Below are 13812 nucleotides of genomic sequence, written 5' to 3' on the forward strand. Positions count from 1 at the left end.
TCAAGGGGGTAGAGGATTATAAGGGGTAAAATTTCTTGGCAGGAAGAGAAAAAAAAATTGACTCATCTAGGCTGACAGTATGAGAAAAAACTGTTCCAACAGACAGATAACAAATGGCATTCCATTACAATGAATGTGCTTGAAATCAGCAAAATTTGACAAAATATGATTTTGTCATGTTCTCTGGAGGTGGATACGCCACCTGCAGTGGAGCTAACACATTTTTGCCACTATTTATGATATAAACATATAACAAAAGTCTAGTTAAAACTCACAGCACAAAATGTTTCGGTTGCAATAACAGACCCTGGTAAAACATACCAGTACATCAATATTTAAATGTTACTTGCTCTTTAAAATGTTGGAATTAAAAAACAAATCCCAGGAATTGATGAACTATTTTTAAAAATGTTATGTTATTCCTAGAAAATTTGAAATTCAAAATACAGTAATATAACAAATTTTGTGATATACAAACACACATTCTGTTTTTGATGACAAATCATTAAGTCTATCAGTGGAAGTTGTAAATCAATAATATGTACACTTTAGGCATAGTTATGTACCATGCATTACAAACTTGGTAAGAGAGGTTCAAGACAGCTGTGTTGTTTCTGCACAAGGAAGAAGTAATTTGATGCTGGACTGACAACAGTAAATAAAATTGCTGTCAAAGTGACACAAAAAAATCTTGTTGTCACACTCACTTCCTCCTCCCTCCCCCCTTGAAATCAAATGGCTCTTCCGTTAGATGTTGAGTTAACTGAGTGGGGTTTGTGTCTTATAAAAGCTAATCCACTCCTAGCTGCAGTGCTGTGGCTCAAGCTTAAGATTTAACCTGGGCATCTGGGTCAGACTGCAAAACACATACAAAGGCAAAACCTCAAGCTTCTTTTTTTTTTGGGGGGGGGGGGTCTCTTTTTTGACCACTTTTTGTTATATAATAACCACTGCCCATCTACAAAGGATGTGACAAGTGTTATGATGACAGTAATAAAGTTAAAAGTTACAGGACTGCAGCTATTCCATTCCAAGCAACCGTCGTCTCTAAACTGTTATAGTCATACTGCTTATAAAGGATAGATTGGCTCTACAAAAGAGTTCTAAATGGTACCGGTATTCCAAGAAAGAGTGCCTGTTTTATCAGTTGCACCACGGTCCCCCTACAAGGGAGGAGGGACCGTGGTTGCATAAATCTGTTGTCGCATGTAGAACTTCATACTGCTGAAATCACTGATGTGTTCAAAACGTCAAAACAAAGACCCTGCCGCCAGCGCGTCTGACCGCAACTTTTCCCAGCTGTCAGTGAGACATGTCAACTGAAAACATGAGCCCGCCAAACTCAAAACATTGACGCGCGAAACAGAAAAGCTTGACTCCCCAGACCAAAAAATTAAAACCACGCCCACCTTCCGAACATCGACCACAACACACACTCCCCCGGACACACTCTGTATTTGACCATAGTACTTTCTCTACTGTCTAAGATTCGACGTGTGTTCGTGCACTGATTTTCTGTCAATTCAATTGTTTACCTGCGTCCGGTACTTTTACTCCCCGATGACTGAATACAACTTCACTAATTCAAAGGGACGGAGATTTAGAAGAGGGAGAACAACCTCGCCCGAGTTACAGGATTTGATTGTCCAAGAAATTTTACTGCGAGGTGGGGATCCAGTTACCGGTGATTTTTCGTCGTTCCGAGAGGTGGCAGAAAAGTTCTCGTTTCAGCGATCGTGGGTTACGAAATATATGGCAGCGCTTTGTATCCTGTAAAGTGTTAAAAGGAAACCGCGGCTCATATCCGAAGCTGAAAGATGGTGAAGTTGAACTCATCGAAACTTTGAAAAGGTTTCAACCGTCCATGACATACCGGGCTCTCAAAGAAAAAATCGACGAGTATGGCGATAGTGCAGAAGATGTCTCAACCAGTGCCATCTGTGAGAAGCCGATTGTCAGGTGGGGAATGGACTTTAAAAAACTGACGCCAGTAGCCTATGAAAAATTCACCGATGAGAATATTACTTACTGTGATGAATACGTGAATTTCTTACATGGACAAGACCCAAACAAAATCCAGTTCTTTGATGAAGCGGTATTAAATTGAGTCAGGATTTAAATCCACGCTATGGTCATGCCTTACGTGGTGAACGAGCCGTCGAAATACAACGTTACATGAGATCTCCTGCGGTAACATTACATTTAATGATTAGTCTGGAAGGTGTCAGTTATGCCAAGGTAATCAACCAGAACACAGACACTGTGCAGTTTCTTTTGTTTTTTGAAGACGCCGTCGAGAACATGCGTCTAATGTCCCAAAGACCAGTTTTGGAGTACGGGGATTTCATTGTCGTCGACAATCACCCGGCTCATCATCAAAGGGGGTCGATACTTAGGTGCGTGGCTCGATGCTATGGGTATCTATCTAGTGTACACGCCGTATTACTCCCCCGAACTGAACCCCGTCGAATTCGTCTTCGGAAAATTAAAGCAGACGCTATCAAAACCAGAATATAACGAGTTAGCAAGGACCGATATTCACCTCGCGGTAATTCAAGCTTTACGAGAGATCAAACCATCAGATGTACTTGGTTACTATCGTACCGTTGGATTCTTAAATTTAAATGTGTAGACTGCTGTAGCCATCCTTAAGCAATCCTTAGTATAAAAGGTTGTATACAAAGACTGGTATCAATACGTACTTTGAAATAGCTGACGCAATGTTTTTCATCTACCTTTAATATTTTGTATTTTTCCTTTTCCGAAAGTTACATTTTCCCATGTCACGGGGATTTCAATCAGTTACTACCAACAGGTCCGGTAGCTTTATTACATGCGATTTTTGACACTGTGATCTCTACTGTTGATATATCATTAACTGCAAGTCCTTGTTCTACTCCCTACAGCATTTTGAAACACCCATTATTCACCTTGTCAACAGTCAGTTTATGTATAGATTGATTGTTATTGTTGACAAGTGAATTTTAGTCAAGGTTCAAATTCAGATGTAAACAATAACATTGCACTGTACATGTACACGTGTTGATAAGCTGGATACTGGGTGGTTCAACGTGCTTTTGAAGAAGAACAACTTGAATTTGATATACAAAACAGTAGTACTGAGAAAAGTCTTAATGGTTAAGCTACTGTCCGTTGAAGACTAAAATAGTAGAGAAAGTATATCAAAATCATATATCTCATTCTATGAGTGATACAACGTATCAAGCTCAACTTTTTATTTCAACAATGTTAAACATGCAGCAATTATATCGCAGGAATACTAGTAAAATGCAAACCCTGAAAACGCATGGTATAAGCAGGAGAACACTAAAGAACACTGGAATACTCAATATAGAACACAGGAATCTGTCGAAATACAACGTTACATGAGATCTTGCCAGGTGTGCATTCAAGTAACACGACAGAACAATGTATGTACCTGGCATCCATGCAAATTCAGACTGGAATAACATGCTATACTGTAGAGAAAAATAGCCAAATGGTTCTAAAATAATTTGAAACTGGCCTCTACATTACCCGATGGTAGCACAATACTATGTTTAATTTGTCAAAACATGATGTGGTGTTAAATTTGGAATATGTCTGAACCTGAATAATTCCACATCCTTGCAATTTCTGTCAACCAAATAGTAAAAATCATTACAATCACAGGTAATGCAACAATTGAATTTTCTTCATTAGTTACCATTGTATTCTAAATAACCGAGGAACTGAGCCACATGGGCTGAACCAGTCACATCACAAACTGAACTCTGAACTGAACTGAACTGTGACTGAACTTTGATTAAAGTAATCTCAAGATAAAAGCTTATGAAAATTTCTGACTCAACTTTGAAACCCATCTTAGTCATGAACGCTCTAGAATACAAACAGCATGAAACTTCAAAATTTCCCTTTGCTTGAAAACTCAGAGTAAACTTCTGAATTCTAAATATCAGTATCACAAATTATCAAGCAAATAACAACAGTTCCTGATTAATCAGTAAAATGTTTCAAATTATGGGCATAGTTCTCACCTCAGCTATGTGTGAAACCGGGCACACAACATGTGAAGTTTTCTTTTGCTGATTTCAAATGATTTTATTTATCTGCAATAAATGATACGAGTTCATTTCTGATGACTCTAAATGTAGTTTTTTCCTGTCGAAATCATTTGATCGTACAGTTGAGTGTTCAATCTGCGTAACAAATGATTTACAAGTCTCCCAGAAGACGAGCCGATTCATACAATGCCAACAAATTGGTTATGTTTTCACTTCCAGATTGAGTTGGTTGAGGTATATCAAGCGAGGATGTATTTACATTTGACATTTGCACTTGACTTTCAATGTCCTCATTAGTTCCACAACTATCGACAGTTGTGGATCCCACAGGTGTGCAACTAGTTGTCGGTAAAGTGCGATGGAAATCAGTGATAGGCTCAGCTGCCAAATTACCTGGCACTGGAAAAAATCCACCCTGATCTTGCACCGAACTATATATTCCATGTTGTGTTAACAAACTTTGCCCTTGATCACTAGCGTGTGTATTTTCACAATTTCTATTTGACATCTGTTCGCGCATAACGGTGTACCGTTGGCCAATATCTTGGTTATATAAAGAATTTAGTATAGGAACTGAATACATGGAATATTGTGTTTTTGGTACCGGTGGATGTTCCAACATTGTACTCGCGTTGCAGTTTATTTGATTGGCGTGAACGATTTCGGCCAGGGTATTTGTTTTCGCCGGTGACTTTGACAAAATATATTCTACGCTGAACTTATTTTTCTGTCGTGGTGGTGTGTGGATATTATTAGTATCTGACTGAAAACGTGTTGGTACAACCTTGGCTTGAGTACCGTGCTCTGGCACAGGAAAGTCAGGTTTAGCAGATGGAGTATGTTTTTCCTGAAGAACGTTCGTGTAGTTGACGTTCAGCTGCTGTTGACTCAAGATGGATATTTGTTGCTGCATGTTAGATAATACGGTGAAGACATTGTCTAACATCTGATCTCTATTTGGTTTGTTCATTGTTCTTTCCTGCTCTTCTTCATACGTCTTCATACTTTCTTCTATACCAATTTTCAGCAACATGTCATCATGCTGTTCGTTCGTTAAAACTGCGCCACGTTTCGAACTTTCCTTGTTTACATCTTTTTCGTTCGTCTCAGTGGTAGCCACTGTGGTTGTCTGCTTGCCTGGCCAATTCACCCCTTTCATTTTCCACAAATCAATGACTTTACTTTCGGCTTTCCTGATTTTCGAATTTCTACGGAGACACTTGTCATCGTAGTTCGCGATGAGCCGCTGTATATCTGAGGCCTCTTCAGGCAAGTCTCCACCTAAAACAGTCTCAAGTTTCCTAGTATCAGCGTTTACTTCAAGCCAGTTCACCGCGCTGTCACCTGACAAATATTTCTCAGTGTTGCTGTTGATTAATTTTCCTTTTAGAAGCATATGTGTTGCGACTGGCCGTAATAACGCTACACAGTCTTTGAAGTTGAAGCCGTTTTTCTTTGATTTTCTCTTTCGCTGACTTTATTTCACTTGAAATGTTTATCATCTTCCTCCTCTCCTTTCTATGTTCACTTCGATTTATGTCCTTGCAAAATGACGCACTTTCACACTTTGGAAATTTGCAATGGAGGACATTGTGGCCCATTTTTGGTGGCAATTACTGCATGATGGACCATGCCTTACCGTGCTTGTTGGTTGAAAGGATTCCTGCATACAGTTGAGGTCTTTTTGCAGTTTTTCTAAAGTTTGTTCAGTGTTTTCAATTTCCAGTTCCATGTCGATTTTCATTTTTTCGGATGGAGTCATATAGCTTTTACCGGGTTTTGGCTCAGACGACTTTGAGGGGAATCTCGTGGTCCACTAAATCGCTGTTTCCGTGATACGTTTAATGTTTCATCTACATGACCTTTCGTTGGCGATCGTGAACGTTTTCCCTTCGTGGACACGTTTATCGTAGTTGTGGGCTGATAGTTACTATTTGAAGTACCGCCACTAGCATGGTTTACAATATGCGAAGTGTTCTCTTCGTATACTTGATGGGAGTGCGTAGCTTGGCGGACTCGTATATGAGCAGACGTTTATGACCTGTTGGAATTTCCGGCAGAAAGTCCTGAATGTCTTCGGCTGTTAATCTCGCCATAGCTCGAAGACTGGTGTACCCAGCATTTTTTAAAGCCCTCGCATATTTCACAAGTTCCAAGTCGATATTTGCCAGCCATGCTTCTAGTTGTTTATCCCTATTCGGTGTTCCGTTTGTGTAAATGCTGCAGTTCATCGCTTCACACTATCTGGATTTTCAAAGATGAAACGACAGAAATGGCCGAAGCGCCACTGCATGCAGACTTGCCAGGACCAAATGTCTGAACGTCTGGGAAAGTGGTTGATCGTAAAATTTGGGTTAAAATTAGAGGCGTGGTTTAGCAGATTTGTTTTGGCGGGTGAAACTTTTCTATTTCGCGCCACGATCTTCTGAGTGTGGCGGTTTGATGTTTTCACTTGACAAGTTGAGTGACAGCTGGGAATATCTTGCAGTGAGACGCGCTGGCGGCTGGGCCTTTGTTTTGACGTTTTGAACACATCAGTGATTTTAGCTGCAAAATTGTAGCTCTACGGTGAGGCGGTCGGTGAGTTTGGGTTTTTGCGACCTCGCTCACCAGTAGAGCTACAATGCCGAAGGCCCTGTAGCATACAAAATAAGCGCGCCAAACATGGCGCGGCATTTTCATGTAAAATCCCACATATTTACTGCATTTGGTCGTACCGATTTATCACTACTGAAGACTAAACACTATACTACACTAACCTTGTCGTTTATGGGGTTTGGTATAAGCACAGACACGTCGATTGCGTTCCATAAACATTGAGCGTGTTTCTGGGAGCTGCCATTACCGGAAGTTGGAAATGGAGGCTCCAAGAAATGTTTTTGGAACGCGATCGACGTATTTGAACAAATACCAAACCCCATACACGACAAGGTTAGTGTAGTATAGTGTTTAATCTTCAGTAGTGATAATTGACCAAATGCAGTAACATATATGGGATTTTACATCAAAATGCCGTGCCATGTGCAGCGTGCTTATTTTGTATGCTTCAGGGCCTTCGGCATTGTAGCTCTACTGGTGAGCGAGGTCGCAAAAACCCAAACTCACCGACCGCCTCGCCGTAGAGCTACAATTTTGCAGCTACAGTGATTTCAGCAGTATTCATAATATTTGTTGGGCAAAGTGTACACTCTAGTCTCTGTTTGAAAACACGCTAGCTCTGCGTGGCAGGGCCGGTACAGACACACAGCACTGCCATGCAGGGCTAGCCATAGGGCTGTTGTACTTCCATGGTTTGGCTAACAACAGTGTGGGCTAACCGGGGAGAGGGGGAACCTCCCCTAGCGGTGTCTCGACCTCAGACCTCATCCCGCCATGGCGTGCAGGCATTATGTATACGAAGTCATAATTCAGTTGGGATCATTGAAATTTAGCTATACGATGGCATTAGGTTGTTGTCTTTCGAATTCCGTTGAACGGATCACGTTCTGTTTTGATGCTCAAAAGCAAGGGAAGTATTCTCGCTACAGAGTGAATTCCTTACCTAGTGACAACTGCTGGTTTGGTTGTACCGCCATGTTTGAAGATAACTGTTTACTTGTTAGGGATAACATGATTGGTTTACAGCGTCAATTCAAATTATCATCATCCAATCAAATTTACAGTTACATAGCCTACTTACACTTAATAATGTGGCGCGAAATAAACGCATGTTTACATTACGTCGATGGTATTACAGAGGTTGACACCTTGGATGGGAATGTGCAACATAAGGCATCGGACAATTGTTACGTCTCACTTATAAAGTTGCCTCTGAACCCTTTTGGAGAAGAAAGATCTATGGGGGGCCTTCGATACTCGATTATGCAAGTAGCAATTTATTGGCCCAGCTGCAATAATAGTTGTAGCCACAATATATGCATAGTACGCGGCGGCCGGTACGTATCACTCCACTCGTAACTGTAGTTGTAGCCCCTCGGGCCATGCGCCAGTTTTGTCGCGTTGCCATGGCTGTGTACCCCCGGCCCGTACCGGCCGTAGGGCCTACGGGCCGAGGGCGGACTGCACAGCCAACACGACCCTGCGTACTGTCCTGTGTGTTCCCGGCAATATCGCCTCCCACTATGAAAGCCCTGCTCACATGGGAAAATCCGGCGGACGCGATTTGGACCGCGCACGAAAAACTAGATAGTTTATTATAAATTGAGGTTTTCCTGTGTTATATTTATGATGAACGTATCTGAATTTATACTCTTGTATTTCTGATACATTTATGGACAAAAATCGACTGCGATATTGATAAACAAGGACATGTACAAGTTGTGAAAATGTCATCAACAGGGGTACCTAAGAAAGTGTAGCTTTTGAATGAAAACGACAGCTTTGACACCGTGCAGGATAGCTTGGGTAGGGAAACGATAGTTGCTGGAATGGAATGGAATGTACTTGAAATTTATTTTTCATCAGTGTTTTGCAGCTCCTAATGTTTTATTTAGTGAGCCCCTGATCTGAAAGGGATGCAGCAAATAAATAAATAAATAAATAAATAAATCCGTAAGTTTGGTAATCTAAACGATAGCTTTGAACATATTTTTTATGTTTATGATCAATGTATTGAGTAAGGGACGGCACTGGTGGATCGGAGTAACATGAAAGACAAAATATCCTTTAGGTAAAGCATATTGTCACGCATATTCAAACACGTTGCGGAACGGTGTCGAACTTTGACCTGTCTGTTTTGAGAGCTGGTATGACACCTGTTTGATTGATTTGTATATGAATTGTTTACAACACTGTTGTGACTTCTATGATGAAAGAGCTCCCTGTGACGTGTATAAATCAATTACCATTGTTTTCTTTATATTCCAAATAATGAGTAGCAAGTGGTGGTTTGATGAATAAGTTTTGAAGAGTTCGAGAATTTGTAGAGGAAACCCGGATCATATATAGTACTCCGAATAGGTTCCAAGGGGCCAAGGTGCACTCTAGCAAGAAATGTGATTTCAGTAAATATTGTCTATATCATAATATAGATATACCATATCAATTGTAATAAAATTTTGATACCGCGTGCGTAGGTAAGAGCTTATTGAAAATTTGGTTGCATCATTCTTCATTGCTTCAAAGAGAGGCACTTAGCATTTGCCGGAAAGCTTACCCCTCCTTAATACCTTATTGAGTTTCCCTTAAGGTGATATGCATCTCGAAAGTGAAAGACTTAAACTTTTGCTCAAACTTTCCTCAGTGAAACTTTCAACCATTCTCTTACCAAAGCAAGAATAAAAATCAGGGGTCACCGTGCAAACTTTGGTACTAGAGAGACAATAACTTGTGATTTCTCGATATTTGAAATTCAAAATGGCCGCCATCCCTGTGTTAACTCTATGGGAAAAAATAAAAATTTTGATTTTCGAAAAACTAAGACGGCGAAAACATTTCATTCGCCAAGAACTTCAAAATGAGCCCTGACAAATGGTAGGTCAGAAGAAAATTGATAAGATTTGAAGGCCCAAATTTCTGTCCCCGAGGCGTGTTCTACCTTAAATGTGTCCTGTTAACGCTTTCTCTCCAAAACCCCTTTTACTGGTCCAATCGATGTTAATTTTGACCGTTAGAACCAAGGTGGGTTGAATATAGGTTTTCTTCTCCTCCCACTCTATTTAAAGCCCTGAGAAAGGCAGATAGACTACAGATTCCTGTTGTTCCATTAAATGTACATCCCTGGTGTGTTTGTAGATACTCTGGTGAATCATGATGAAACATTTGTGAAATTTGCTAATAAATTTGTAAAAATTTGAACCGTTACTGTTGACAATGACGGCTCCTTTTTAGCTGCTCACAGCGAAGACACTGACAAGTGTATGGAAGCGGGAGAGTACAAAAAGTAAATGAGAAAGTTTATAATAAATTGAGGTTTTCCTTTGTTATATTTATGATGAATATATCCGAGGGTGCAAGTTAAATTTATTATATTTTCACAAACCAGCAAAATCTCCCACTATTCATATTGTTACTGATGACTTTGAGTCCAGATTTTACAAACTGTCAAAAGGCTAGGCATTAAATATACAGGCAGTGTTGACAGATCTAGAACAAATTCTGAGCATTTCCACATGGTCCCAGAAGAAAAAAATACCGTCAATGACGCTGTACCTTCTCTAATGTGTGGCCAGGTCAGGTAATTGGTTGTTGGCATGGAGTTGTTCAACTTGTTGGTAAATAGTTGATGATGTAGGGGCATAAGGTGGGATATGGACCCAAAGAACCCAGAAGATGATTAAATACATCAATCAAAAAAATTCTAAGCTACTGTATAAACTGCCTAAAGATAGTTCAATGTGGAAAAAAGTTAAACAATTCAGAAATAAGAATTACAGTCCAAAATAGTAATGACGCACTTCCTTACTGACCTGAGTGCATGTGAAATACACAACCTGGCATCTGTAAATTAAATGTATACCAAGTGATCATTTCAGTCACTTTTAACTGTTTTTAATGGATTTTCCAAAGAGTCCTGTGGAAATGATGAAAAACGCCTATCTGGTCTTGTGTTTGTATAACCTCATGGCTGATAATTGTCATAGTATTGAAAAAAAATTGAAAGTGAAGAAATTACTGTTTTTAATAGGCATATTTTCCTGAAATACATGACCGTGTAAAGAATATATGCTAAAAGTGTTTAAGAGTAAATTTCTTTTCAAAAAATAATTTAATTTGTGACCAAAGGATTTTTATCTTTGAGTTTACAAATTCAAACATTGCAATTTGTTCAATCATCTTGTGCAGTGCAAAATTTATAAAATGACTGAAAAACAAAAAAAATTGGCAGAATTACAGTCTTTGTGGTGTAAAATTATGGGTTGACATCACGATAACTGTTAATCTGTTTGAAGTACTAATATACTATAATTTAAAAAAGAAAAATTCATGCAGAAACGGTAAAATATATTGTCAGCAATGTAGTGTTAATTTTGACTTTACATCAAAATATGCCTTTGCTGGATACCAAATATATACAGTCCGGGTCAGCTCCAAAATTGGAGACTCATTATGATAATGTATTCTGGCATTCAGCCAATCATCGACCAGATTACATCATTAATAAAGTACAGGTCACGCTGGGTCACAAATTACCCACCAAGTGTGATCGGCAGTTTTGGGCCGCTTATTAAGCCCCTGTCTTGTGAATTTCGACAAATTTCGACAGTCAACATAATCCACGTGTTCTGCAGAAGGTCATGTCCAACAAGGAGTCCGATTAGTGGACAAATATTCGAAATATTGACGATTCATTTCTACCCCCAGTTTATCGATTTCGCTCAAGTACCGAGAATCATTTTGTGGATGTTCGTCATCTCTATTAGAAATACTGTTATAAAGGTTATTTGTGTAGGTACGCGTATAAAATTTTGCAAGAAAGAAGAGCAATGTCAGAGCTTTAAAACGATACCTGTTTTGTAGTTGTCAAACGCAGACTAAAAATGGTACGCGATTTTGAAAATGTGTTGACAGAGTGGCCACACAACTGTTCCCCATACGGTAGAATTTGTATCGCTGCCATCTCCGATACAAATGGGGTATTCTGAACGATCTGTGTAGGTACACGATTTATATTTCGCAGGACTTCAAGCCAGAGTCTAGGAATCACAGCGATATATGGGGTTGGTTGTCTTAGCCAGAATAAAACTGGTACGCGATTTTGAAATTGTGTTTTGACAGAGTGGCCACACAACTGTTCGACATTATGACAGAATACGGCGCGGGAGTTCGACACAGTATGGCGTACGTAACGAAGGACGCATGTGGAGGTTGCCAGGAAATATAATTTTTACTGATGGCGCGCTGGTCGCTGATTGGCTAATGAGTGGGGGAAAATATTATGGTATAGCGTCTCCAATTTGGAGCTGACCGGACTGATATAGGGCGAAATATCAGCCATGTTCAGCAAAATCCACACAACAGCATTGATCCTTTTCTAATTTGATTTGATTTGCTTATGTTATCCTTGTATGACAGTCAGTACAATATGGAACTTGAACACAACACAGTGAATAAGTATGCTGTTAATGAAATGGTGTGGCTGCATCCACATGCAGCAATAGGAGTGCCTTTGTCTCTCACCCCTCATTTCCAACCTGTCCCATCCCTGAAAAAATAGTTTGGTCTTATATTTATAATGTTAATAATTTCTGTATTTGTTAAAATGTGCCCATCTCAAAAACTTTTGATCATAAACATTTTCATTGTTTTTTATAGCTGACCAATCAGTTAACCTGTTTATTTTGAATATTTGCGCATTTTTCCTCAGTATTTGACATTTTCTGAATACCTTCTTATTCAGTTTGTCATTTTCTAAAAGTTTAAATGCTCCATTGTGTGGTCAAGCTTTCCACAAGCATCAAATGTGGTACTTCATATAGGAGGGTCTGCCTCTAGAGGGCGGGCATCATGAACACTCCTGTGTTTGTTGGTTAATTCCTCCACGTAAACTTCTGATTGTACTGTAAACATTGAACATGGCCGACGTCCGATTTTCCTGTCTAAAACTTTCACTCATTTTCGTTCATATGACTCTGAAACTCCAGGAAACGATTGGGAAGAAAGGGTTATCTTGAAATATTGAGGTACTCGCCGATATTTTGCAAAATTAAATGAGAAAAAATGCAAGGAAAATGCCGACAGGCTTACACAATGACAGTTTTCAGACTCGGAGGCATATGATCATCTCTGCAGATTATGCAACAGGCCAGATCACGTGAGGCCATGAGGGATATCCACGCAACTCAGTACCAAACACTAGCGCTCACAGAGTGAGCAAACACAAAGTGAGTACCCCTAACGTCAGCTCAGTAGTCTGTAATAGATTGTAGTCACTAAGAAACCTTGGAGAAAGGCTTAACACTGTGGCTATGCCGCTAAGTCCCTTTTGATTTTTGTCATAGCTCAAAATCGTTCTCCCACACCTCAACCTGAGCCATGAACACCCCCACCAGTTTATGATATGACCCATCACGATGGCATGCCGTCAACGGATCTTGACAGACGGAAGTCTTGACAGACGGAAGTTCTTGACAGCAGCATATCGGTTTTCAACTCTAATACCTTCTCTGTCTATAATAGACACGAGAAGGTAAAAATGTAAAAACATTCATATTGGCTAAAGTAGAAGCGGTGATTCTGAGGAACAATTCAGTTATAATTCTTGGCCTATATTTAATACGAATGTAATTATTTAATATTTAACAATAGCAGTAATACTATTATTATTACTAAATTATGAGTTTGTACTAGGCTCCCAGACAGAGAGTTTGTGGAGGTGATTTATAACCGAACTACTCTTCTGATCCTAGAAAGGACTGAACACTCCATGGTTGTGTAAAAAGTCAATATATGTTACTGTCTCGTCGAACGTGAAGATGAAACCTATTTACCGTTAATGCGAAATCTTTATGAATAATCATTTTTCTCCGAGTTAGGCTTAAAATTATCAAAAATTTTCTCTCGTTGTACAAAATGTACTTGTAGCGAAATGCCCGTACAGAATATGTGTGTGTAGTGTCACGGGTGCATGAAACTTTTGTTTAATTTTTCTCGGGTGTATGGTTCAACAACAAACACCATGCATGAGTACAGTTTTGTAGTATTCACAGGCATTGGGACGCTTTTGCATAAGATTGAAAAAACAAGATTCTTTAAACATATATGTAACTAATATTATTGTGGTTTCTTGATTTTTTTTTCATTTCATACA

At 39.5% G+C, this 13812-nt stretch overlaps 1 protein-coding gene across 1 annotated transcript in view; it reads right to left on the minus strand.

Annotated features, from left to right (window-relative positions):
* The window catches only part of LOC139139349 (DNA mismatch repair protein Msh2-like), a 64193-nt gene extending 56483 nt beyond the window's left edge, over nucleotides 1–7710 (minus strand). The window contains exon 1 of the mRNA XM_070708228.1: nucleotides 7606–7710. Within this exon, the coding sequence (XP_070564329.1) occupies nucleotides 7606–7675 (70 nt within the window). The 5' untranslated portion in view covers nucleotides 7676–7710. The remainder of the gene's footprint in view (nucleotides 1–7605) is intronic.
* Nucleotides 7711–13812: the final 6102 nt, after the last annotated feature.

The sequence above is a fragment of the Ptychodera flava genome, chromosome 8, assembly GCF_041260155.1.
Source record: "Ptychodera flava strain L36383 chromosome 8, AS_Pfla_20210202, whole genome shotgun sequence".
Taxonomy (NCBI): Eukaryota; Metazoa; Hemichordata; class Enteropneusta; family Ptychoderidae; genus Ptychodera; species Ptychodera flava.